The following is a 27,902-nucleotide window of genomic DNA, read 5'->3' on the forward strand; positions in this document are numbered from 1 at the left end:
GAAGGCATTTCGGACGGAGGATTTCCCGCCTCTTCGTGCTCCTAAGCAAAGGCAAGCGAACTCGCGGGTGCATTCCACCCCTGGATTCTGGAGACAACCAACAGCGCAAAACCCCGATCTGTTCTCAGCGGATGAACTGATGGAAATTTTCGTCAACATGTCCGGTGCTCTTCGTAAGTGCCGCAATAAGCCAGAACAGATCCAAGTGCTCGGTAAGTTCATCATCCAGTATGGCGTCTAAACCGCTAACTATCGTCACCTGAAATGCTTGCTCTGTAAGAGCAAAAGAGATTGAGCTTGCCGACTTCCTCCACAAGCACAGCATCGACGTGGGCCTTCTAACCGAGACCCATCTAAAGTCCAGCGACAGCTTCTGGTTGCCTGACCACAACATTATTCGGCTTAATCGCACCAGCTCCAGGGGGGGATGGTGTTGCGGTCGTCGACAAAAAAATTAATAAAATACCACACTCTGTCCCATATCCGCACCTCTATCATCGAGGCCCTTGGTTTGGAGGTGGAGTCGTCGACTGGATACGTCCAGTTCATCGCCGTCTACTGCCCTCGACAGTGTGCCGCCAGCAGTGGACTAGCGGCTAAATTCAAGAAGGACCTGGCCACCATCACCCGTACCGGTTCCCGCTTCGTAGTCGGAGGAGATCTAAATGCTCACCATGAGGCCTGGCGGAACTACCAGCAGAACCACAACGGTCGTCTGCTGTTCAACCACTCGCAGCATGGGCTGTACTCCGTTTGGTTTTCGAATGAGCCAACATTCATCTCACCGGCGGGCAACCCATCGACGCTAGACCTGTTCCTGTCAAATACCAGCTTGTCCAAGCCGGTAGCCTTGAACGAACTCAGCTCCGACCACCAACCGGTGGTGGCTGAACTGGGCTACAACGTGGCCTGCTCCAAGTCTGCACAAGGACTACCACCGCGTAAACTGGGCCCAGTTTGGACGCGTGGTAGACAGACACATCATCGACAACCCACCGCTTAATACCGTGGAGGACATCGACCAAGCGTTGGAGGGACTCCACCAAGCCATAACCGTAGCTGACGAGGCGTGCGTCCGACGAGTTCCTGTGAGGGGTAAGTTTATTGCCATTGATTCCCACACCCAACTTTTGATTCGCCTGAGAAATGTTCGTAGACGCCAGTTTCAGAGGACTGGAACAAAATCCAGGTCGCTCAGAATAGAGTGCTGAGGATGGTTCTTGATCGTCCTTTCGACACTAGAATAACAAATTTACACGAAGAGGCAGGCATTGCCAAAATAGATTCCAAAATTAAAGAAATTAAGACTAAATTTGCACAAAAATGTATTTTATCAGAACATGCTTTGGTAAGCAATTTGTATATAGTAGATTAGGTGTATATAGTAGTTGTACTTTAGTAAGTTGTAAAAAAGTAGTTATAAGTAGTCTCCTTTTTCCAATTCAAATCAAACCAATCCCACCAAGGTGGTCATACTTTAAAAACAGGCCTGATAGGACTAGGAACTGTAAATAATAATTAAAATCTCAAATGTACTAAAGTTGAAAAGACGCATCTGTGTCACTTGAAAATTCATACATGTAAACCACACAAACACAAGAAATAAAGATCACTACGTCATACTGCGGTCGTGTCTAGGACACAACCCTTTAATTTTTTTGTTGCATTAACTTTTTCAGCTCGGAATCTCGCTTTGGGCTTTGGGTGAAGAATGAAGCCAAAGCAGAAAGTGAAGAGGAGAACTTTCTTGTCTTTGGATGGTTTGTACAAGCGTGAAGCAAAACAAGATTGAGAACGTGCACAGAAACAAAATCCATTGGCAAAAATACTATATTGATAGTTTAAATTAAATACTCCCACCAATAGATTTTTGCAGAAACGAAATTCATTTAATTTTACGATATTTTCTATCAAAACTACTATGCCGTTTGAGTACGCATAGTAGTTTTGACAGAATGGTAGTGAATTTGATTAAATTTATAGTCAACTATACTAAAATCATGGTAGATTTAACGATATTAAGCGTAGTTATACTGAAAATAAGTGTTTTCTGCAAAATGCAAAATTCCTAACTATGGTCTTTGTTTCAGTATGTGCTTTGCAATGTATGTAGTCTGCATTTGGAAAAAACTTCTTCACGATTGCTTGTGTTCCTCCTTTATCACCTGACATTACACTAGCTGATTTTCTTTTTAAGTCTCATGTTTATGATGTTTGTCATCGTTACTCACCGTTTCCTAAGTAGTAGCGTAGAGTTAACTAAATAAAACAGCAAAAAAGGTTATCTTCCATTTAATTCCACTTAATTAATTTTGGTATCCATGACAGATACGTATTTAGACTACAATGTGCAGTCTTCATCAGTGTCATTCCCACTAAAGAACTTATCAAAATCTAACCCCCTTAAGTACTCATCCCCATACTTAAATCTTTGGTTTTTATTAGTTAGGTAGGTTCCGATTCAACACATTGTAGTTTCATTTTTATACCTGCACACTTAGATTTATTCGCCGAGATGGGCACCACCGAGCAGCTCGGCATTTTATTTTGCTGGATCTCAGTGAAAAACTTGCCGAGATTCAGCTAACAAATGGGAATTTTGCCGAGATCTCAGCTAACAAACATATTTTTTGCTGATTTTCCAGCAAAATAGAATGCCGAGCTGCTCGGTGGTGCCCATCTCGGCAAAAAAATCTAAGTGTGTGATCTTGACTTTTATACCTAGGGGATGAGTACTTAAGGGGGTTAGTGTAGTAGGCCTAGATGTAGTAGGCCTTGCCTGACTGTCATAAGTTAGAGATTGATTCTTTATCCGACCACCAACCAAGATAGACGTAATAAATAGTAGCTCTTAACAACAGCTTGTTTTTACTTGTTGGCCTTGGTAACGGATATAACAATTGGCGACGAGGAAAATTTTGGAAGCACCTCGAATCTCGAAGCAAGAAAATGTCTGACGAGGATCTTCGGAACGCCATCCTGCAGCTAACGAATCTCATCACGAGGCAGCAGCAGCAGATTGAAAACCTGGAAAATCGGGGAAATCCGACTGCTGGCAGTGAGAAGATTATTGAGTCCTTGGCAAGCGGGATCCAGGATTTCCAGTACGATCCGCACGGAGGAGTAGTTTTTCTTCGATAGCTGGTATGCGAGGTATGAGGATGTCTTTACAAAGGACGGCCAATCCCTGGATGACGCCGCTCGTGTGAGATTGCTTCTTCGCAAGTTAAGCACGCCTCTGCACGAGAAGTACGTCAACACCATTCTTCCCAAGCATCCCCGGGACTTCACCCTGGACGTATGCAAAAAGTGACGCGGATGACTTCACATCGTATGCTGCCATGGTAAACAAACACTGTGAAGCGTTTTAGCTGTCCAAGCTCACACCGGACCAATTCAAAACTCTCCGTTTCGTCTGTGGACTCCAATCGTCATGGGATGCGGACATATGAGCTAGGTTGATCTCGAAATTGGAAGCCGACGAAACCGCAGTCAACGAATTGGGAGAAGCTACCAGCAAAGTAACCCTGGAGAACCTCGTGGAAGAATGCCATCGCGTGGCCAATCTCAAGCAGGACACATTGATGGTGGAGAACAAAGAAGCACGCAACGTCAACATTGTTTCTCGCAACCAGAATAATCCTGCCTCAAAAAAGAACCAAAAAGTGCCGAAAACGCCACGTTGGAAGTGTGGCGACCAGCACTATGTTCGTGAGTGTCCGTTCGCTGCGCACACCTATTCCAGATGCAAGCAACAAAGACACAAGGAAGGTTATTGCAACAGCAACAAGAATGCACCGTCGAAACCGTTCAAACAGGCCAAATCCAAAGAGAACGTGAAGACAAAAAGCATCTACACGGTTCGCAACATCGGAAGCAAGCGGAAGTTCATCCCGGTCGAGCTCAATGGTGTAGTAGTCAAACTTCAACACGATTCGGCGTCCGACATCACCATAATCTCACAAGAATCATGGATCAGCATCGGACAGCCACCCACTCAACCGACGGAAGAATCTGCAGTTACAGCTTCTGGTGTCAATCTCAACCTTCTCGCTGAGTTCCAGACCGAGATCACCATCAAGAATGTTACCAAGACTGGTCGCATTTTCATCTCAAGCAGTGCTGAACTCAACGTTCTAGGAATCGAGACTATGGATCTGTTCGATTTGTGGTCTGTGCCGATAAGCAGCTTGGTCAACGTCGTACACCAACGTTCTGATCAGTTCACCAATCAACTCAAGCAACAGTTTCCGGAAGTTTTTCGAAGCACGCTGGGTAGATGCACAAAACCGCAAGTGAAGTTGTACCTCAAGCCTGACGCACGTCCTGCATATTGCCCGAAACGGCCAGTAGCGTACGCTACACTCGCCAAGGTGGACGCAGAACTTGAGAGGCTCCAGCAAAACGGTATAATTTCTCCAGTTCAATTCTCGGACTGGGCAGCACCAATAGTCGTCGTACGCAAGTCGGACAATGTATCAGTCCGTGTATGTGGCGATTATTCGACGGGGCTGAACAACGCGCTAGAATGTGACCATCATCCACTGCCTCATCCTGACGACCTCTTTGCGGAACTAGCTGGAGCACGTTACTTCACTCATCTCGATTTGTCTGACGCTTACCTACAGGTCGAGGTCGAGGAGAAATCGCGAAAGCTACTCACGGTCAACACGCATCGTGGACTGTTCCAGTATAACCGACTACCCCCCGGATTCAAGTCGGCACCCGGCGCTTTCCAGCGCATCATCGACAGCATGGTGGCCGGCATCCCTGGAGTCAAGCCGTATTTGGACGACATCCTCATCACTGGTCGCACCAAGCAGGAACACAATCGCAGTTTCTACGCTGTTCTCGAGCAGATCCGTGAGTATGGCTTTCACCTACGCCTCGAAAAATGTCGTTTCGCACTCTCCCAGATCAAGTTTCTCGGACACATCGTGGATAAGGACGGTATTCGGCCTGATCCTTCAAAAACAGAAGCCATTTCCAAGATGCAGTCTCCGAAGGATGTCCAGCAACTCCGTTCCTACCTCGGTGCTGTCAACTACTATGGTAGATTCGTTAAGCAGATGAAGCAACTCAGGGCTCCTCTGGACAGCCTCCTCAAGAAAGATGCACGCTGGAACTGGACCAAGGATTGCCAGAAGTCTTTCTACTTTCCGACCGGCTGCTTACACACTACGACCCGTCCAAGGAAATCGTTGTTGCAGCAGATGCATCGAAGTACGGCCTTGGCGCTGTCATCATGCATCGATTCCCGACCGGTGAAGTGAAGGCAATTGCGCACGCCTCGCGCTCACTAACCCCAGCAGAGATGAACTATGGACAAGTGGAGAAGGAAGCATTGGCCCTGATATTCGCTGTCACCCGTTTCCACAAAATGCTGTATGGACGACACTTTCTCCTGCAAACCGATCATCAACCGCTACTCAAGGTTTTCGGCTCAAAGAAAGGTATTCCTGGTTACACAGCAAACCGTTTGCAGCGCTGGGTCCTGACACTTCTGCTGTACGATTTCGACATCCAACACGTTTCATCGACGAATTTTGGCTATGCAGATTTTCTATCCCGGCTAATGTCATCGCAGCATAGACCAGATGAGGATTACGTCATAGCCGCCGTGGGCGTCGAATCTGAAGCAAAAGCAATTCTCGACGACACCATCAGCAACCTTCCAGTCACGCACCAGATGATTGTGGCTGAGACGCGAAAGGATCCAGTTCTTCAGCAAGTGGTGAATTTCCTTAACGAAGGTTGGCCAGCAAATGCGAAGCAAGTTGCTGATCCTAATGTCAAGAAGTTCTTCGCCAGACGAGATGGACTTCAAGTTGTCGACAACTGCGTTATGTTCGGCGATCGAATCGTCGTCCCATCAAAGTTTCGAAAGCGGATCGTTCGTCAACTGCATCGTGGACACCCAGGAATGGACCGAATGAAGTCTCTGGCCCGAAGTTACATCTACTGGCCTAACGTTGACGACGATGTGGAGCAATTTGTCCGTCAGTGCACTGCATGTGCTGAAGCAGCGAAGTCCCCGACAAAAGCAACCTTGGAGTCATGGCCTCTCCCGGACAAGCCATGGCAACGTGTCCATATCGATTTTGCTGGTCCAATCCGTGGATACTAGTATTTCGTCATGGTAGATGCTTTCTCTAAGTGGCCCGAAATTTTTCGCACTCAATCCATTACCACAACTGCAACCCTGAATATGCTGCGTGAAACGTTTTCTCGTTACGGCAACCCAGACACATTGGTCTCAGACAACGGAACGCAATTCACCAGCGAGCCGTTTCAACAGTATTGCCGTGCAAATGGTATCACCCATCTCCGCACTGCTTCCTACCACCCGCAGTCCAACGGCCAAGCGGAGCGATTCGTTGATTCACTCAAGCGTGGCCTCAAGAAGCTAGCCAAGGGGGAAGGATCACCCACACTGGAGCACCTGCAGACATTCCTTTCGGTGTATCGTTCAATCTCAAACCGAAACACACCGCAGTCGACGACTCCAGCAGAAGCATTCCTCGGAAGACCAGTGCGCACCACTTTGGACCTACTGAAGAAACCTGTTCCTGTAACTGAAGCTGTCAAGAACCACAAACAAAACGAACAGTTCAATTGGCGGCATGGAGCAGTCAAGCGCGAGTTTGAAGAAGATTACCTGGTCTACGTTGAACAGCATCGAGTCATCGAACGGAAAGGTTCCGTCAACTATATCGTTGCACTGGACATGAACGGGAGACCAAAGCTGGTGAGGTCGCATGTAAACCAAATGCGCCCTCGTCACACTTCTGATGATCCAGAGCAAGCGACGCAGCAACTACCATGGGAAATCCTGCTTGATGAAATTCAAGATGAAGCTGTACCGTTGGATCCAGAAGTGCCATTCAATCACGATGTCCCTATTCCTGTTGGTTCCGTATCACTCGAAGCTGATGGTCAAGTGGCAAGTACGTCTGGCGAAAATCCTTTTTCGACAATCGATCATGAACCTCCTGCTCAAGATGGAGAACTTCAGTCCGCACAAAAGCCCGTGTCATCTGAAGCAGTTGGAGACTTTATTCGACGTTCTGTACGAGAATCAAGAATTCCAGATGGCTCTCTTCCTATGGCATTTTCTAAAAGGGGGAGATGTAGTAGGCCTTGCCTGACTGTCATAAGTTAGAGATTGATTCTTTATCCGACCACCAACCAAGATAGACGTAATAAATAGTAGCTCTTAACAACAGCTTGTTTTTACTTGTTGGCCTTGGTTACGGATATAACAGTTAGATTTTGATAAGTTCTTTAGTGGGAATGACACTGATGAAGACTGCACATTGTAGTCGAAATACGTAGAGTTAACGCCAATTGCGATTTCCTCGGAATGTCGGTGGTTTCGTCCACCATAACCGCAATCAACAATTTCCACTAACTCATTCTGGATCTTTGCCGATGTACCCGAAAATACTGCGGTAGCATTAGTGAACTCCGAGAACGAAATATGCTTCGAGGCGAGAAAGTCACACATATCCTTGAAATATCCTCTATTTACGGAGGTTGCGCTTTCATCGTGACCTCGAAAGTTTAGACCATGTGAGCCGAGAAAACACACTAATTCAATGAGGGTTTTCATCCCCTCTCTGTTTTTCTTCACAATCAAGTTATGGTTGTTTTTCGCAACTTCAACGGCGTGATCCAATGCATCTTCAATGCGAGTTTTTCCAAACGTACGGTATTCCATGCCATTGTTGATGTGCTCTCTTGCAGCTGAATGAGCTTTGATAGCGGTGGAAAGATGGTTCAGGTCTTCGTATCCGGCTCTGTTCCATACGCAATTGTCTGACGGGTTTTGAAAAATTAAACAAGGCCAACAAAATAGTTTTGACCTTGCGTGTGAGCCACACAGCCACTTAGTGTCGTAAGCCGTAACATAAAAGTTCCGCGTTGATTTTACCATTTCTTTTACAGGTCGTTTTCAAGTTGTCCAACTTTGGTCGTGGGACGTCCATTTTTGCAATAAGCGTTTTTTCCTCCATGGATCTTCTCGCAAAAGGTCTTTTCAGGATGTCATCAACAATATCCTGTTCCATGATTCATATTTAATTTTGCACTACGTCGTGAACAATATTCCATCAATGCGCTGAGGCTACTGAATGAAATGCAGTCAGGTAGTGAGAAAAAAAATTAATTTAAAAATATTATAAAGAAAGAGAGAAAGATTAGTAATTTCCATTTAATTCCACTACCTTATTTGTTTACCTTTGACAGATACGCGTATTTCGTCTACAATGTGCAGTGTCTTGTACTAATACTCGACTCGACACTGAAGAAGTCTGCACATTGTAGACGAGATACGCGTATCTGTCAAGGATAAGCAAATAAGGTAGTGGAATTAAATGGAAATTACTAATCTTTCTCTCTCTCTCTTTATACAGGTATTTCACTAAGACGCCCACATTCGTCAGGATTAAAAATATTGATGTTTGTTTTTTGATTGATTAAATCAATTACTCGCGTAACATTTGAAAAGGGCTTATCCTCGTTGATCGATTATCTTCATCGACTTTCCCTCACGGGACTTCAATACATAAACAACTTATCTGGTTTTTTAAAACGCGCGTTTCCGGTGCACAAGCAAAAGTGCCCAAACCTCGGCCCAGACTGGGAGAACTAAATCTGGGTTTAGACTAGGCAAGTCACTTGATCAACTCAGTTGAATTCAATTGGCTTGAAAAGTTGAGCCTGGTTCAACTTTTTGATCAAGTCAATTGAATGACATGGTTTACGCGTTCAATTCGCAATTCACATGAATGAATGGACGGTTTTTTTTTCACTAATCTGTTTCCCTCTTGCTCGCACTCTTTCGATTTAAATACAGATTTTTACGGCCGGTTGTATTAGTGCGATATGTGAGAGCGTGATAGTGAATATCCGAGGACAATACATAACAAATCGGTGTCAAACTCATTTTGACAGATCTACTTTCATACATTTTTTAGGTTAGCCAGAGGAAAATAATAAACAACTTTACACGGCGTTGCTCCCGCTAGTGTGCGTGCGTTATACGTCACTAATCTCTATGGTGCTATAGTGTGCGCCAATTAAACGTCAAAATGCTCTATGTCTCGCGTCTGTTTTTACGTACTTTTCTTTCAGTGGCGGGTAAAACTAGAAATACTCAGAAAACCAAACTTAGCATTTCACATGACTTTTACTTTTACTTTTGATTCGATTTACGTGCAAATTAATAATTGCTTGCATCGCAATATTTTGCATATTTTTTGGTGCCATTAATTAACCAACTAAGATCAATTAATCAATAGAGTTAGAATATTGCGTTTGATTCCAAAAACTAGTTGAATTTGAGAAGCACACGCAACAAAAAGGTGATTGAATTTCTGTTCGATTACAATACTCTCAAATTCAATCTAGTAAGAATAAGAAATCCTCGGAAAAAATCTAATGGGAATGGTCGTTTGGCTCAGATTTTGACAGTTCATTTGGCTCAAAACATTCTCTCCGCCCATCTCTCCTTCTAGTATTTCTAGGTAAAACGGAGGTTGGGAAGCGATGTGATAAACAGTTCAGCTACTATCCAGTAAATTGGTGGAGAATTCAGTTACCATCCATATGAAACCAATAAGACAAAAATGGTTTTAATTGAGCATTACGTTTTTACCTCTTAAATTTTACGAAACATAAATTTTACTTTTTGAAAATTCAAGACTGTGCAGTGCACAAGGTGACACAAGGTGGACGAGACGCCACTTTTTTTCCCCTTTGGTTTGTTTTCCGTCGATCTTGATTTCCGTGCTGAGCACCAATGCTACCGACGCCAGGAAGGCAGCTCCCACACCTGGACCCTACCTATCGACCCATCAACTCATGAACCGGGGACCAACGGCTTTACTTCCCTTCCGAAGGAAGGCGTGATGCCTCAGAACATCCCGGCGGCGCCGACTGGGATTGAACCCAGGCCTGCTGGGGTGAGAGGCAATCACGCTTACCACTACACCATCGGCGCCGCTACGAGACGCCACTGTCAGAGGTATTTTACAACCAAAACATTTTAATTTTTCTATTACTCCATCTGACCAAATTTCTTGTTTCTGAACAACACTTCTTTGATATAGGTGAAGGTTTACAACACTTGAAATTGTTATCCATAGTCAAAAAATAACTTGCTTTTTGACTTGAAACGCTAAGAGAGATGAACAGAATGGAACAGGTGAAGGACTTGCCAATTTATATGTATCAAAATAATACAATGTTGACATTATATCTGACGCGGTCTTCGTATTCGTTTATCTTTTATTCTATATTATAGACGTTGGACTTGGGTGTTGATGAGATTGTACTAGGAGATCTCTATGGGATGAGCTCCTTAGGCACAATATGGTAAACGTCAGAGAAGTACCGAGAGGATTTATCTCAAATAGAGGTTTAATCTAATATTAGTTTACCTGTTTATATTTTTTATCTCTGTTATTCATCCAATCTACCAATGTATACAACTAATAGAGGACTGAAGGCACGTTAGAGGGTTTGTTGATTATTTGGGTATATTGGAGAGTATTTACTTATAAACTTGTTTCTCTTCCGCTGCGTCTAAAAAGAAACGGGTAAGTCTGACAGCTACCATATCTGAGAATGAATTCTATATAGAGCTGGAATTAGGGCGAAACAGCTTTTGTAAACAATGACTTCTCTCGATGATTTCTAGAAAGCAAAGACTCGCTCACTCAAATCAACGTCGCCATTGGGTAGGGGAAGACTTCCCCTTCCCGGTGGCTATGTTGGTTTGCGTGGGCGTGCCTTGAGTTTCGAGAAATCATCTAGAGAAGTCAAAGCTGTTACGCCCTAATTCCAGCTCTATCAAGAATTGTTTGTTTTGTAATATACAATCATGAAAAACACATCTCATTGCTGGACATCACGACTAACATTTGAAAATGGTATAAAACGTTGAAAATTATTATTACTAATATTATTAATTCGCATTAACTTGAGAACGTCTGGACTTAGGAAAAAGTTAGTAAAAAAAAACTTATTGAAAATTATGCGCAAAACTTAAATAAATTATTATGTTACTAAAAATAATACAATTTCATAAACATTAAAATATAACGAAATATTAAAAAAAAAACTTAAAAGCAAGTTATTTACACTGTAACTTTACAATACTTTTTTTAAACAAATTTACATGTGACACATAAGAACAATATTAAACAAGAGTAACATTATGGTAACAGGTAACCGATAAACGAATAACAAAAAAGTTTCTTAAACTTTATTTTAAAACACCAACAGATTATAATTTGTATTTTTTTCAACACTAACATAAATCACCCATATTTTTTCCAGATGTTTTGCAATACGCAGCATGAGAACATACTATGATTTACATACATTTTTTCAAATATAATTGTCAAAAGATGTGGCCACATGGCCATCTTATCACCGACGAACCGACATGCCACTGGAGCATTTCGTTTGTCCGCAATTCGATTTGTCAAATGAGCGATTTGATCTGTCAAATGAGGTTAATAAAGAAAATACTGCGGTAGCATTAGTGAACTCCGAGAACGAAATATGCTTCGAGGCGAGAAAGTCACACATATCCTTGAAATATCCTCTATTTACGGAGGTTGCGCTTTCATCGTGACCTCGAAAGTTTAGACCATGTGAGCCGAGAAAACACACTAATTCAATGAGGGTTTTCATCCCCTCTCTGTTTTTCTTCACAATCAAGTTATGGTTGTTTTTCGCAACTTCAACGGCGTGATCCAATGCATCTTCAATGCGAGTTTTTCCAAACGTACGGTATTCCATGCCATTGTTGATGTGCTCTCTTGCAGCTGAATGAGCTTTGATAGCGGTGGAAAGATGGTTCAGGTCTTCGTATCCGGCTCTGTTCCATACGCAATTGTCTGACGGGTTTTGAAAAATTAAACAAGGCCAACAAAATAGTTTTGACCTTGCGTGTGAGCCACACAGCCACTTAGTGTCGTAAGCCGTAACATAAAAGTTCCGCGTTGATTTTACCATTTCTTTTACAGGTCGTTTTCAAGTTGTCCAACTTTGGTCGTGGGACGTCCATTTTTGCAATAAGCGTTTTTTCCTCCATGGATCTTCTCGCAAAAGGTCTTTTCAGGATGTCATCAACAATATCCTGTTCCATGATTCATATTTAATTTTGCACTACGTCGTGAACAATATTCCATCAATGCGCTGAGGCTACTGAATGAAATGCAGTCAGGTAGTGAGAAAAAAAATTAATTTAAAAATATTATAAAGAAAGAGAGAAAGATTAGTAATTTCCATTTAATTCCACTACCTTATTTGTTTACCTTTGACAGATACGCGTATTTCGTCTACAATGTGCAGTGTCTTGTACTAATACTCGACTCGACACTGAAGAAGTCTGCACATTGTAGACGAGATACGCGTATCTGTCAAGGATAAGCAAATAAGGTAGTGGAATTAAATGGAAATTACTAATCTTTCTCTCTCTCTCTTTATACAGGTATTTCACTAAGACGCCCACATTCGTCAGGATTAAAAATATTGATGTTTGTTTTTTGATTGATTAAATCAATTACTCGCGTAACATTTGAAAAGGGCTTATCCTCGTTGATCGATTATCTTCATCGACTTTCCCTCACGGGACTTCAATACATAAACAACTTATCTGGTTTTTTAAAACGCGCGTTTCCGGTGCACAAGCAAAAGTGCCCAAACCTCGGCCCAGACTGGGAGAACTAAATCTGGGTTTAGACTAGGCAAGTCACTTGATCAACTCAGTTGAATTCAATTGGCTTGAAAAGTTGAGCCTGGTTCAACTTTTTGATCAAGTCAATTGAATGACATGGTTTACGCGTTCAATTCGCAATTCACATGAATGAATGGACGGTTTTTTTTTCACTAATCTGTTTCCCTCTTGCTCGCACTCTTTCGATTTAAATACAGATTTTTACGGCCGGTTGTATTAGTGCGATATGTGAGAGCGTGATAGTGAATATCCGAGGACAATACATAACAAATCGGTGTCAAACTCATTTTGACAGATCTACTTTCATACATTTTTTAGGTTAGCCAGAGGAAAATAATAAACAACTTTACACGGCGTTGCTCCCGCTAGTGTGCGTGCGTTATACGTCACTAATCTCTATGGTGCTATAGTGTGCGCCAATTAAACGTCAAAATGCTCTATGTCTCGCGTCTGTTTTTACGTACTTTTCTTTCAGTGGCGGGTAAAACTAGAAATACTCAGAAAACCAAACTTAGCATTTCACATGACTTTTACTTTTACTTTTGATTCGATTTACGTGCAAATTAATAATTGCTTGCATCGCAATATTTTGCATATTTTTTGGTGCCATTAATTAACCAACTAAGATCAATTAATCAATAGAGTTAGAATATTGCGTTTGATTCCAAAAACTAGTTGAATTTGAGAAGCACACGCAACAAAAAGGTGATTGAATTTCTGTTCGATTACAATACTCTCAAATTCAATCTAGTAAGAATAAGAAATCCTCGGAAAAAATCTAATGGGAATGGTCGTTTGGCTCAGATTTTGACAGTTCATTTGGCTCAAAACATTCTCTCCGCCCATCTCTCCTTCTAGTATTTCTAGGTAAAACGGAGGTTGGGAAGCGATGTGATAAACAGTTCAGCTACTATCCAGTAAATTGGTGGAGAATTCAGTTATCATCCATATGAAACCAATAAGACAAAAATGGTTTTAATTGAGCATTACGTTTTTACCTCTTAAATTTTACGAAACATAAATTTTACTTTTTGAAAATTCAAGACTGTGCAGTGCACAAGGTGACACAAGGTGGACGAGACGCCACTTTTTTTCCCCTTTGGTTTGTTTTCCGTCGATCTTGATTTCCGTGCTGAGCACCAATGCTACCGACGCCAGGAAGGCAGCTCCCACACCTGGACCCTACCTATCGACCCATCAACTCATGAACCGGGGACCAACGGCTTTACTTCCCTTCCGAAGGAAGGCGTGATGCCTCAGAACATCCCGGCGGCGCCGACTGGGATTGAACCCAGGCCTGCTGGGGTGAGAGGCAATCACGCTTACCACTACACCATCGGCGCCGCTACGAGACGCCACTGTCAGAGGTATTTTACAACCAAAACATTTTAATTTTTCTATTACTCCATCTGACCAAATTTCTTGTTTCTGAACAACACTTCTTTGATATAGGTGAAGGTTTACAACACTTGAAATTGTTATCCATAGTCAAAAAATAACTTGCTTTTTGACTTGAAACGCTAAGAGAGATGAACAGAATGGAACAGGTGAAGGACTTGCCAATTTATATGTATCAAAATAATACAATGTTGACATTATATCTGACGCGGTCTTCGTATTCGTTTATCTTTTATTCTATATTATAGACGTTGGACTTGGGTGTTGATGAGATTGTACTAGGAGATCTCTATGGGATGAGCTCCTTAGGCACAATATGGTAAACGTCAGAGAAGTACCGAGAGGATTTATCTCAAATAGAGGTTTAATCTAATATTAGTTTACCTGTTTATATTTTTTATCTCTGTTATTCATCCAATCTACCAATGTATACAACTAATAGAGGACTGAAGGCACGTTAGAGGGTTTGTTGATTATTTGGGTATATTGGAGAGTATTTACTTATAAACTTGTTTCTCTTCCGCTGCGTCTAAAAAGAAACGGGTAAGTCTGACAGCTACCATATCTGAGAATGAATTCTATATAGAGCTGGAATTAGGGCGAAACAGCTTTTGTAAACAATGACTTCTCTCGATGATTTCTAGAAAGCAAAGACTCGCTCACTCAAATCAACGTCGCCATTGGGTAGGGGAAGACTTCCCCTTCCCGGTGGCTATGTTGGTTTGCGTGGGCGTGCCTTGAGTTTCGAGAAATCATCTAGAGAAGTCAAAGCTGTTACGCCCTAATTCCAGCTCTATCAAGAATTGTTTGTTTTGTAATATACAATCATGAAAAACACATCTCATTGCTGGACATCACGACTAACATTTGAAAATGGTATAAAACGTTGAAAATTATTATTACTAATATTATTAATTCGCATTAACTTGAGAACGTCTGGACTTAGGAAAAAGTTAGTAAAAAAAAACTTATTGAAAATTATGCGCAAAACTTAAATAAATTATTATGTTACTAAAAATAATACAATTTCATAAACATTAAAATATAACGAAATATTAAAAAAAAAACTTAAAAGCAAGTTATTTACACTGTAACTTTACAATACTTTTTTTAAACAAATTTACATGTGACACATAAGAACAATATTAAACAAGAGTAACATTATGGTAACAGGTAACCGATAAACGAATAACAAAAAAGTTTCTTAAACTTTATTTTAAAACACCAACAGATTATAATTTGTATTTTTTTCAACACTAACATAAATCACCCATATTTTTTCCAGATGTTTTGCAATACGCAGCATGAGAACATACTATGATTTACATACATTTTTTCAAATATAATTGTCAAAAGATGTGGCCACATGGCCATCTTATCACCGACGAACCGACATGCCACTGGAGCATTTCGTTTGTCCGCAATTCGATTTGTCAAATGAGCGATTTGATCTGTCAAATGAGGTTAGGCGCAAACCAAGTCAATATAAATTTTACGTGTGTTTGTGTCCTTGCTCATGTAGAGATGAACTAGCCTAAGGCTAAAAATCTCTTTAATAAAGTTTAAAAAAAAAAACTTGCTCATGATATGTCGCGATTGGATGAGTAGATGGCGGTAGTGTTTAACATATTTTAAATATGGCGTTTTGGGCAAGATTTTGAAAGTAGCTTCTATGAGCTGTTACGTCGGTTCGTCGGTGATCTTATCCCACTTTCCCTACGACTGATGAAAGAAGGTCACCGTACCAGCACCATACTTGACGCGGTTCCAAACGATGACACTATTTTTGATCGCATTTGAAGGGAAATTTTTTTAAACGTTGTTACTCTATCATGCCTACACCACGCGCGGGAACTACTTTAGGATACCGAAATACGTACATTCTATTTTGTATTTATTTTGACGTTTTGTATAAAATGTACGGATTTTGATACATTTCTTAGGTGTACCGATTAGTACTTAAACAATAATAAAAATAATAGAAAGTTATTGAGTTCATTGAGTAATATACTGCGTCAAGTAAAGATACAGTCTTAAGTCATGTTTTTGGAAATAAACTTCGTATGGTGACTTCACGAAACCAACAGTGTGCGCATGGACAATAGGCATAATAAGCAAAACAATATTAAATTAAAATACAAAACAGTAAGTATGCACACTGCAGGATTTTATTTTAAATATAAACAATACTGGTAATACATTTTAAACTGATATTAGCACCTTACATTACTACTTCGAGAAGATAATTGACCAAAGAATTTATAAAGTTAAAAAACGGTGGAAATCTAAACTAAAAGTACAACACTCAAAATATAATAACAACAAAGCTATAAATTGGGGCACAATCAACGGTAAACAACTAACATACGTTTAGTGTAAAATATTTTACAAATATTAAATACAATTTATGTATGAGTTACTTTTCCTCTACACTACTGGAAGAAATCATGAAAAATAATAAGAAAACATGTTTTAAACAACTAATCACACAAACTGCAAACAATGAAATTGAAACACTCACCTCGGATCGGCATCAATAAGACCCCAAGCACCCACTGGCAATTGTGTTGTGCCCAATAGCAAGCGCCGACAATCCTCAACGAGCAGCCGAGCATGTTCCGCTCCCTCTAAAGCGTCCGTTTCATCAACGGCACCCGCTTGGCCACCGAGAGCATTCACCGACTCCGCTGACACACTATTCCCGAGCATCATATCAATCGTGGCTTGCCGGTACGTATCTTTGAATCGTGCCAAATAGTAACTGAAACAGCAATGGTACACATAGATTATCTTGTACAGGATTTAATCATTAAATTCAATGAAACATAATAATAAGAGGAGTAACCTGGCACCACAAAGGAACTCTTCGAGTATTACGTGTTCCGCACTCATCAAACCATGGTTGTAGTATCCCAATGGAGCGCCACGCGACGGTACAATCGCGTTTGTCGCAACTCCCACCAACGCTTCGCATAGATCATCTTCTACCAACGGTTCGAAAGCCTCTAGCTTGCCAAGCATCAAATCGATGCAGCTTTGACGAAACGAATCAGCAAAATGTTGAATGAAGTAGCTGATGCGCGTAATTGATGTCGAATGTTTGTACCAGGTGAGCAGTGTAAGGAAACGATTGAAAAGGGGTAACAATTTAGAATTCATAAACTACCTTTTTCGAGAATGCTCACACCTGACAGTAAAGTAAGGGAGGCTGGGCACACTTGATTCCCCGTTTGGTTATTTTTTTTTTCATATGTAATAATCATTACAGGTCATTCCGCGCCAAGTGTGCAAGGCAAGTGATATTGACCTCTTCCGATTTGGACCAAATGTTTATTTTAGTCTTACTTTTAAGAGTACAAATCGTTTAGACGATCGAAGCACCTGTTGGTCTACACGAAACGAAAATCAATTAGGGTATACGTCCCTAACCTCGGTCTAATATGCAGCCATCGATTACGTTTTTAATCATAACTCATCAATGAATTTACCTGCAAACGATATTCTACTGCTAAATGGTATGCTTAGATATGCTTATCATGTCGTTTGCTATCAGAAACCACGAAAAGTTGAAAAACTTACTTTTTTTAAGACAATAACTCACGAGGGAAATGTATGTAATATGGGTCTATTGTCCCCAAATTGGGTCTATTTATGGATGCAACTTCGTCCTATCTTGTTTGATCCTCAAAAAAACGCTCTTGGTAACGTTTTCTGATGTATTTTTTTTTATCACTATCACTGTTAACTTAATGCTCTTCATTCCTCAAAACATTTCTTAGAGAAAATTTTACGAAAACTACATTAAATCACTCAATTTAAAAATTAAAAATTAAAAATTTCGCTTATCGTCTTTTGACCGCAGAATATCTAAATCAGAACATTGTGATGTTCATTATACAGGTTTGGCAGAAAAAATCTCCCTTCCTGTTCGTTCCTTATCATCCAAATGCAAAACAACATTGTTGACGTTACTCTTATTGCTATATGCTGTCAAATGAATTTCATGGGCCATAGTTAGGAACATAGAAAAGAAATGTGTCCCTAAAGTTGGGTCCATGTTTTACTTGTGAAAACGTTGTTAAACAATTAAAATAAACATAAAATATTCAAACAGCAACTGTAAGTTTTACGTCTAGTGTGTATTATCAGGTAATTCCAATCAATAAATGCCATAATCAGGCCATTTGATGATCGTCAGTCAACCTTCCCATCTTAACCTTATAAGTCATGGCGGCTAAAAACTCCGAACATTGTGATATTCTCAACCAGTTTTATTACTTACGAGAGCTGAAAATGTATTGAAATGTTGTGATATAAATTGATTTGTGTGTGGTACACATTTATCAACCATCAGTGATCAATATTTTCCTTATTTTTTGTGTAATATTCCTTAATTAATTATTTATTTGCGTGATAGGCCGAATGAAAGGACTAGACCCACATTACATACCGTAACCCTATTTCATTCATGTGTTTCACTTATACATTTTTGCCAAAGCATCAGCCTTAGGCCACGGCCAGGGTAGACGCGACACGCGACGCGACGCGATGCGACTCATGCAAGGAATAATAATAAATAATAAGATTCTTTTGAATTGGTCGCGTCGCGTCGCGAAACGCGTCTACCCTGGCCGCGGCCTTATACATTCCATAAAACAAACCACATAGAGATTAGTGACGTTTAACGCACGCACACTAGCGGGAGCAACGCCGTGTAAAGTTGTTTATTATTTTCCTCTGGCTAACCTAAAAAATGTATGAAAGTAGATCTGTCAAAATGAGTTTGTCATCGATTTGTTATGCATTTTCCTCGGATATTCACTAACACACTCTCACATATCGCACCAATGCAACCGGACGTGAAAATCTCTATAGGTCCTATTAGAATGCATGAAAGGTATGTGTGACCGCTTATACATTTCATTTGACACATGATCTTTATTAACTTTTTGCAAGGCGTCTGCTTATTAGTTGACTTATACATTTTATGAATAATCAGCAATGGAAATTTGCCAAAAGGTATAAGGAGATTTCTATCTGTATAGGGGGAGCGAAACTAACGATGATGTCAAGCTGTGAAAAACGCTGTCAAAGTTTTCGAAGCGAAAAAATGGATTTATTTTAAATCAGTAAGCAATGCTGGTCTTTTATTTGCACCGTTCAGCTTGAGTTGACCCTTGTTAATCAGTTCATAGAAGTTTAAATTTTTATTTTGTGTTTTTAATGTTAAAAATCCTCAAAATTAGATTTTCAATTTTGATAACGGAGTAGTTCCACACAGATTCGCAAATCGTTTCGGATCGATGTTTATAGAATTACTTGTTATTTTACACAGTTGTTTATTACTGTCCAAAATGTCATTTTACATTTGGTTCCCTAGTTTTGTACACGACTAACACTTGAAAAGGGCTTTTACAAAAATGATACGCATCAATAGAATAAAACATATCTCGCGAACGATTTGTTTGATCGAGATGGTGTCTTCCGCAAAGTTGCGGACAAGTATTGTGCCTTTCAAGAAAAAAAAATATTTTGTTATTTACAAAAAACAATTAAATTACTCAAATTGCATATTTTCTTTTATTTTTTTTTTATATTTATATTGTAGTTTAGAGCTTAAATTGCCCAAAGTTGTTATTTTCTAGATACTCGTAGGTTAAAATTCACTAATCGCATAATTTGAGCAATTTTCACCCTTTTGAGATGTTGTTCGTGAGTGTATAACCTTGAAAATATTTTTAACGAAAAGCCCAATCCATTTCCTTAAACTTTGCAGTCCACAGTTTTTCAATCAGACGCACAAGTCTCTATACAACAAGCGTTGAAAATCAAGCCACTGAATGTCTGGTACCTAATTGCATACTTAGGTACCATCTAATTCTTCATTGATACCAAGCCACTTGGTAAGAATATTTATTTCGGTAGCAAAAACTGATATTTAAAGAGCTACTAAAGCATATCTTCATCAGTCACTAACAGTAAGCAGTCTAAGTCGTTATCTGAGGAAAATAGAAATAGTTTGAAGGACGGTGATTCAGTGCTGTTGTACAAAGTTTCGTTTATGTTAAGGTAAGCTTGTTACTGTAAACATAAGTTAAATGTGATGTAAAAAATAAGTATATTTATATCTTTACGTTTTTTTTTTTCAGGGTTCACCAGTACAAAGATATGGATAACCGATTTGTTATGACCCAATGTATTCAACCGATAAAAAAAGATGATGTAAGGTGTATAAAAAAGGATCTGCGAATTCTTTCAGAAAATACCAAACAGAACTTGAACACGATTTGATATTCCGGAGATACAATGAATTCCACTTTACGCATCTGCGGATCTTGCCGTCGAGAAGTTGAAAGACGGGCTAGAAGAGGTGAAAAACAAATCATCGCTGAAAACTCGGAAACTGTTGTTGGAAGGGTTTTGCCTGAAGTACCCAGCCTGTCAACGATACCATCAACAATATCAGTGGCCAGTAGACTGATGCAAAATTTTAAATTATTGCTCCACAGTGCTCAAACGGTTCCAAATTGTTCCCTGATTAGCCTACCAAAATTTGAACTCATTTAGTGAGAAAGTGACTTGGCACAAACCATTTGAAGTTTATATGGGGATTACTATGGAGAAACCATCATTTCGGTTCATATCTATCTCAAAATTTAGCAGTTCACTCTTCTTTAAAAAATGATTTTTCTATTGAAGCAATGGATAGGAGTAAGACCGTTGAAACCTTGTACACTGATTTAAGTAAGGCCTTTGACAGAGTAGACATTCCCTTACTTCTTCTTAAATTAAACGATGACAAGTACACTTTTAAAATGGGTTGGATCATACTTGACAGAAAGAACACAGATGGTCCGCTTTAATGTTATCTCGGAAGTTCCACCGGGATCTCATTTAGGTCATTTATTATTTATTTAAAAACAATTTTTATTTCTTAGATATTTGTATACTACCCATAATCGCACAGCAGTCCCATTTTTGCTTGATTTCCTATCCATATGGGACTGATATGCGATTACGGGCAGTATATGTAGTCTACATTTATTGACAATTTCAAATAAAACGTATGTATTAAAATAGCATGTAAGGCAACAGCACTTCAGTCAAATTTCGCTCGCTGGGCTATGTTTAAGTGGGCTTCGTTTTAGTTGGGCTCCCGTTAGGTGGGCTGTAGCCAACCTAAATCGAAGTCAAACGTCATTTCTGACAGGGCTGATTCATTTTCGAAGGGCTCATGTATGAACAATTTGGATAGTTGCTAATTTAGGAAAAGGATTGTGATAATAATAAACAATCGGTGTATCCCTCAACCAATTTTCAGCTTGACAGCTCAGCCCAACTAACGAACGCCTTTCACTAACTGGGCTACGGGTTTAGCCCAACGAGCGAAAGTTGACTGTATTGTAAAACGGTCTACACTGATTGACGACAAATAAAAGAAATCATCTCAACGTTAACATCAATTGTACTCAGCGTTTGACCATTTACTGGAATGTTCCTGGTCGCCACTTAATATCTCATTAGTGAATACACTGGCAAACTTGTCCGTAAAAAGGCAGCATATATCCTAAAGGGTGGAAGCAACTTCTCCGTTGAATTCCATAGACGATGGGAGCTCGGACTCCCTGCATGGCTTGTTGTCGTAGTTTCAGAAGGATTAAGGAGGGTTTAGTTTAAATTTGCGGAATGTCTCGTTGAAAACGTAAAAAGTATTGACGACTGACTCGATGGTACATGTAATTCAGCCTCACATAGTGAAGTTTGAGAGGAAGCATGCGATACTTCGTGAATCTTCTCAATGCTGCTCACTTGATTGACTTCAACCTACGTAGCTTACTCGTCAGGGAGGGTGAGAAACTTTGCGGTGAGTTCTTTTCGGGACGTGTTTGTCAATGACACATGTATAACACACAGCACAAAATAAATTTGAATATAACATCCAAGAGGATGCACTTCAATCATGTCGAAAATCTCATGTAATTTTTATGGCCACAACAATAAACAAATGCAGTAAAAGCAGCGTAATGTCAGTTCATGCACTGTATTAATGATATTTTTGTCCTTTTTGGCAAGTAATGTTAAACCATTATTTCGACACGATTGAAGTGCATCCACTTTGATGTGATATTAAAATTGATGTTTTGCTGTGCACTATATGTGTATTAGACTGATGCAAAATTTGACTTTTTCGCTCCACAGTGCTTAAATGGTTTCAAATCGGGTCCTGATTAGCCTCCCAAAGTTACAACTCATTTGGTTAGAAACAGACATCGCACAAGCCATTTGAAGTTTACATGTAAATTACTATGGGAAATCTCAACTTTTTGTTCATTGCCTTCTAGTCTTTTTCCATATTGAGCTGCGAAACAGTTCGATAGCCATTATTAAAGAAAATTTTCTCAGCTACAACTTTGCTCAAGATTGTTTCTATGTAAAACGAGACAGGAAAAAGTTATTAATTATTTAAGAGATTGGTAAACTTATGACATGATCAAGCAGCTGCTCTGTAGGCAACACTGTATTTTGCAGTGTGACATAGTAGCCATGATTTTTGTGTCCTATTCAACGCCCCAGAAACACCAATGTTGCCTGCTGAGCAGTTGATTGAGCATGATCATTACCCAGACAACCAGAAGTCGTATAACAATGTACAGACAGTATCGTAAATTGCTACAGTTTAAGTCAAAATCGCATATTAGAATGGCATACCTCGCATTATGTTTAAGTTAAATCGTATAGAATGCAAATTTCCGACTTATATGCGATGACTCATTTTTCCGTCGTACTGTATCACAAATTTAATCGGATTACATCGTAAGACTTTTCAAAATGGATTTGTTATTACAGATCAAATTGCATATGATGTTAAATCAACTCGTTTAAAATTAAACAAAAATATGCACGTATATGGCCTCCACTTTTGTACGTATAAGCCATTTCTTTGCATTCTATACGACTTGTTCGTTTGTATATATGTTTGTATATCACGAAAACAACTTTGAATATACGTGCATTCTGGTTGTCTGGGTAGACATCAGCGCATTGAACCATTAATAACTTTCGATCCTTGCATTTACTCAAAAAGTGGTCTTGGGCAAAGTTGTAGCTGGGAAAATTTCTTGCAAGTACAATTGAATGTTTTTGAAGCAGACCGATATGGTGAATTATTAGATAGACATGAACAAAAATCTTGGTTTTACCATAGTAATTCCCATACAAACTTCAAATGGTTTGTGCCATCTCAGTTTCTCACCAAAGGGGTTCAAATTTTGAGAGGTTAGTCAGGATCCGATTTGGAATCGTTTAAGTATTGTGGAGCGAAAAAGTCAAATTTTGCATCAGTCTAATGTGTATATATATATATATATGTGTGTGTATATGTGTAGTGTAACACTCAAAAGATAAATGAGATTTCCGATGGAAAATATCCATTAGAATTTCACATATATTCATGTGATCTCATAATTGGGAATCGCAACACGGAATCACATGAACCTTATGTGTCCAATGAAGTTTATGTGATTTATACCATATAATTCATGAGATCATGTGAATGTTATGTGAATTTCAGATAGAAAAATCATTCATTTTGTTATTGGAAAAATATAATTTGCGTTCCCAATGTAAACTATATGAAAACTTTTTTCAGTGTATGCCAAGACATGTGAAAAACGTTTGCGCTGCAGCTTCAACGTCATCAAGATCAAGAATGTTCACTCATAAAATAAATCACATAACCAGTGGAAAATATCCATGTGAATTTCACATACCTTTCATGTGATCCCATAATTGGAAATTGCGCCACTAAATCACATGAATTTTATGTGTCCAATGAAATCTATGTGATTTCTCATATAGAATTTCTAATGCCATGTGATATTCAGGTAAAAATCATTGTTTTTGTTTTTGGAAAAATACTATGTGCGTTCCTAATAGAAACTAAGTGAAACTTTTTTCAGTGTTTTCCCAGTCCATATTAGACACGGTGGTCAGCTTTACGGATAAGAAACCGCAGCAGAATATTCTTAGAAATAACGAACGAGTTTGTCCGCAACAGTGACGATCACATCAGGGTGGTACGGAACTGGCTACAAGGAGCAGTGGAAATGAAAGGAGTGTCGCATATAATTTTATTGCAAAGCAGGGCTTTTATCGGGCTTATTGGTTATTTCGGCTCCCTTTCCGAAATTCTTACTGACTTCAAAATATTCTTGTGGTTGTTTACTGAAAAACGGTCTCTTAAATAAGGTGAGTGCTATTAGGGGAAAAGTTGGCTTCGGCAATACCTTTACCTATTATCGTCAGGGGTAAACAACGTCCTTGAGAGCTCAATTTTGGCATGTGGATACATTGTGTTTCAGAGCAACTATTGGCCAAATTTGAGTGCTATAGGACTTTGTTTACCCCCCTGACGATGATAGGTTAAGGTATTGCCGAAGCCAACTTTTCCCCTAATAGTTTTTAGAAGCTCGAAACAAAAATCACCGAAAAGCAGAATTTGTGAGAAAATTTGTTTCATGTCTAATTAAAAAATACTATTTAAAAAAAAAAGTTTTAGATTTGTTGGGACTGGTTGATATGCGGTTACTTTTCCTGCAAAATAAACTTACTTGATGTTTTCATCTTTTTTAAGAACAAAGTTCTTGACTACTATAAAAATCCCACAATATTAAAGTAGCTGCCAATTGCTAGCTCAAACTTGACAAAAGCGAATATGGAACTGATATGAATGTTTAGACAGTGTAGTACCCAAGGATCAAGTGCCCTCAATCTCTTTTACGAATCATTTGAAAAGTTTTTATTTTGCTACACATCGTTATGCTAAGTTAATCCTCTTTTGCGTGTTATTTGCTATGCTAGTACTCACCGATTGGCAGAGTTCATTCCATCCTTCATTATGCCGCTGATTTTACGTTCACCAGTGCGCGTATAGTCACCCTAATATAACAAAGATTAACATGTTGCTGCCCGTCTCCTGAAATGTCACATAAAACTCACCTTTAGAGCATTGGTCCCAGCATACTGTCTGCTAATCACATCGCCATTGTTGGCCCACAATATCATAAATGGTACTTTCAACTGCTCCGGTAGCTGTGAATATGGTGGAGCTAGGCCAAGTTTAACCAACTGAGATTCCAATACGGCTTTTCCAATGGCTGTTTGCACCACATTTGTGCGGTCCAGGCAATCCATACAATTAACCCGAAAAATACTCTTTTGATTGCATATCGAACCATTGCTGTCCCTCCAGTGAAATCCCATCGATCCGGCTTCCGGAGCCAGTGCTTCGATCAATGAGGAAACGTTTTCAAATCGCATTCCTCGGCTGGAAAGTGAATCAAACGAAATCAATTTAATATATTACCTTACGCTTACAACATTTGAAAAGAGGATTACCAATACTCGTGAAAATCGAACGTCACATAGATGAGCTTGTCGGAGTTATATCGCACCACGTGGTTGGCATAAGCGTCTCCGATTACCTTCTCTTTGCCACTTTGCTCTACTAAGTTGATTATACAAACAGACTGATACATCCGAACTTCTTGTTCGAAATGCTTTTCAAAAGCTAGGTGAGTTTCATTTTCATCTAGAAAAGGAAATAAATTCATTAAAACTGTGCCGCAACATGTCACTATATATTTATCCAATGGTTGATATTAACTAAGGGACAAATATGTAAATGTAAGTGCACCTAGTGATTGAAAATATTAAAACATGATTAAAACAAACCACGTATAAGATTTTCTGATACAAACTTGATAATACGTATAATTGAACATAGTCTGTGAATTTATTAGCACTCACCTTGATCCAACCTAGGCGGCGGCCTATACTTGTAACCCGGTTGACTCCAGTAAATTGGAACAGAACCACGTACTTGCGTAAACGATATTTGGTGTTGCCGCAGAGAAAGAACCTGCTCCGTCTCGACATAATTTGCACAATAGCCATCTTCGTCTACACCCCGACGCTTGTATCGAGTTCCCGCTCGGTACCGAGATCTTCGCGAGACCAAAGCCAGAGTAAAACATTCGTTTCCAATGACACATTGTTCAACCTGGACGAAACCTTGAATGACTGGCAGCACCCAATTTTCGTCGTCAAGTTTGATAATATCCTTCAGCATGTTACGATTCCAATAGAAACGATCATCCGGAGGTTCACCTCGTCGTTGAAGATTATTAGTAATATCACAGTCTAAACTATAGTAGAAACTATCGCTTTCGTCAAATATTCGATGCAACTCGTCCATGACGCGTTTCTCTATTCGAACTGGATCCTTCACGACCATTCCGACAGTGGATTTTACTTGACTCGAGGCGATTGCGGCAGCCTTTTCCGTTGTATTTTTTATGGTGCTTCCTGCACTTTTTACTGCTCCCCAGGTTTTATTGACAAGTGCAGAGCTTTCAAACAAACGATTTCGAGGTGATGCCGATACATTCTGAGCTGATCCACCTGGCATCGACTGTCCAACGGAAATACTAGAGATTGTTTTAATGCTTGTTGACGTATTGTGCTTTGAACATGGAAGTAGTATAGTATCCGGTTCTTCTGCTCCCAGAATGCATATACTTTTAATCTTGTATACTAGATGTGGTGCATATAATACTCCCACCGGTACAGCCTCTTTAATGATGATCAAATGGTGCTCCAGGACACCATGAAGTGAAATAGTACCTACAATTCCATGTGTTATGCCTATACACTCGATATCGTCCACCGAAGATAGATCCCATCCTGATCAAAAATAATTCAACTTTAGCAAGTGCATAGAAATTTTCAAGTTCAATCGATAATAAACAAAGAAAAATCTCTTCCCATACTCACCACATTTGATTTGAAATTCTGATGTTGCTCGATTCCACCACAGACTCTTCTCCTTACGAACAAAGATGTAGTAGCTTTCCGTCTGGAAAATCTCCATGGTCACTATTCGCCTTGACACTATCTGCTTACGATTATTATGAAATTTGATCTACTTGATGATTTCCTCCCATAATTGATTTCCCGGAACTAATCAATAAAATATATTTATCGAGAATGACATTGCTGCCTTTTCCCTACGCCCAGATTTTACATAAATATATGTTGTATTCATTGGTTTCTACTCAAGTCGAACACGACAAGTTTCAGGTTTTATTTATCAAAACCGTAATAATCTTCACAATCTGCCAACAGGATAAAACAATATTCCAGGTGAATTCGTTTCGAAAAGTTTCAAAGTGGTTTTTTTCTCAAACAAAATTTTCAAACACATCTGCAAAAACTATGAGTAATAAAGATTAATGACGTGTATGGTTTGACAGCGGTTTGTTATTAAAGCCTTATACACGCTCCTTCAATGTTTCTCAAAAGTGAGTAAAAATCTACTCTCTTTCGGTAAAAGTCAGTGATAAGGCCTACACTCAAAAATATTACTAATCTAAAATAGATTAAAATTTATTCATTATTTTATTTATACTCCGTTCTCATTACGCTCTATATCAAGTGATATAGCGAGATGATATAGATATCAAGTGGAGGTGTTCACACTACGCTGGCGTGATACAGCATGACGTTTATGCCAGATCATAAACAAAAACAATAATGCCTCAGAATCATTTGTATCAAAACATAAATGTAATAGATGCGATCTTTTACGTATTATTTAACTATAATATTTACCATTTATGAGCTCGTAATAAATATTAAAAGGATGTGCGTGGGACTGTGAAGAATTTATTATTATTCTTGTTCTGTAATACAA

The 27,902-nt window shown here is 39.5% G+C and overlaps 1 protein-coding gene across 4 annotated transcripts in view; it reads right to left on the minus strand.

Moving 5' to 3' along the window:
- sp3 (spermathreecae) overlaps positions 1 to 27,416 on the minus strand; it is an 81,130-nt gene extending 53,714 nt beyond the window's left edge. Inside the window, exons 1-8 of one of the 4 annotated variants that reach the window (XM_065230056.1) lie at positions 26,984 to 27,415; positions 25,958 to 26,893; positions 25,547 to 25,739; positions 25,148 to 25,475; positions 25,017 to 25,087; positions 16,995 to 17,222; positions 16,671 to 16,910; positions 16,296 to 16,581 (exon numbers count right to left, since the gene is read on the minus strand). In XM_065230056.1, the coding sequence (XP_065086128.1) occupies positions 16,566 to 16,581; positions 16,671 to 16,910; positions 16,995 to 17,222; positions 25,017 to 25,087; positions 25,148 to 25,475; positions 25,547 to 25,739; positions 25,958 to 26,893; positions 26,984 to 27,080 (2,109 nt within the window). In that variant the 5' untranslated portion in view covers positions 27,081 to 27,415 and the 3' untranslated portion in view covers positions 16,296 to 16,565. Of the gene's footprint in view, positions 1 to 16,295; positions 16,585 to 16,670; positions 16,911 to 16,994; positions 17,223 to 25,016; positions 25,088 to 25,147; positions 25,476 to 25,546; positions 25,740 to 25,957; positions 26,894 to 26,983 lie in introns of those variants that run through there. The other 3 variants (XM_065230055.1, XM_065230053.1, XM_065230054.1) reach the window with 3 other exon arrangements.
- Positions 27,417 to 27,902: the final 486 nt, after the last annotated feature.

The sequence above is a fragment of the Ochlerotatus camptorhynchus genome, unplaced genomic scaffold, assembly GCF_037179485.1.
Source record: "Ochlerotatus camptorhynchus isolate MF236.1 unplaced genomic scaffold, CSIRO-AGI_Acam_v1.1 ptg000327l, whole genome shotgun sequence".
NCBI lineage: Eukaryota > Metazoa > Arthropoda > Insecta > Diptera > Culicidae > Ochlerotatus > Ochlerotatus camptorhynchus.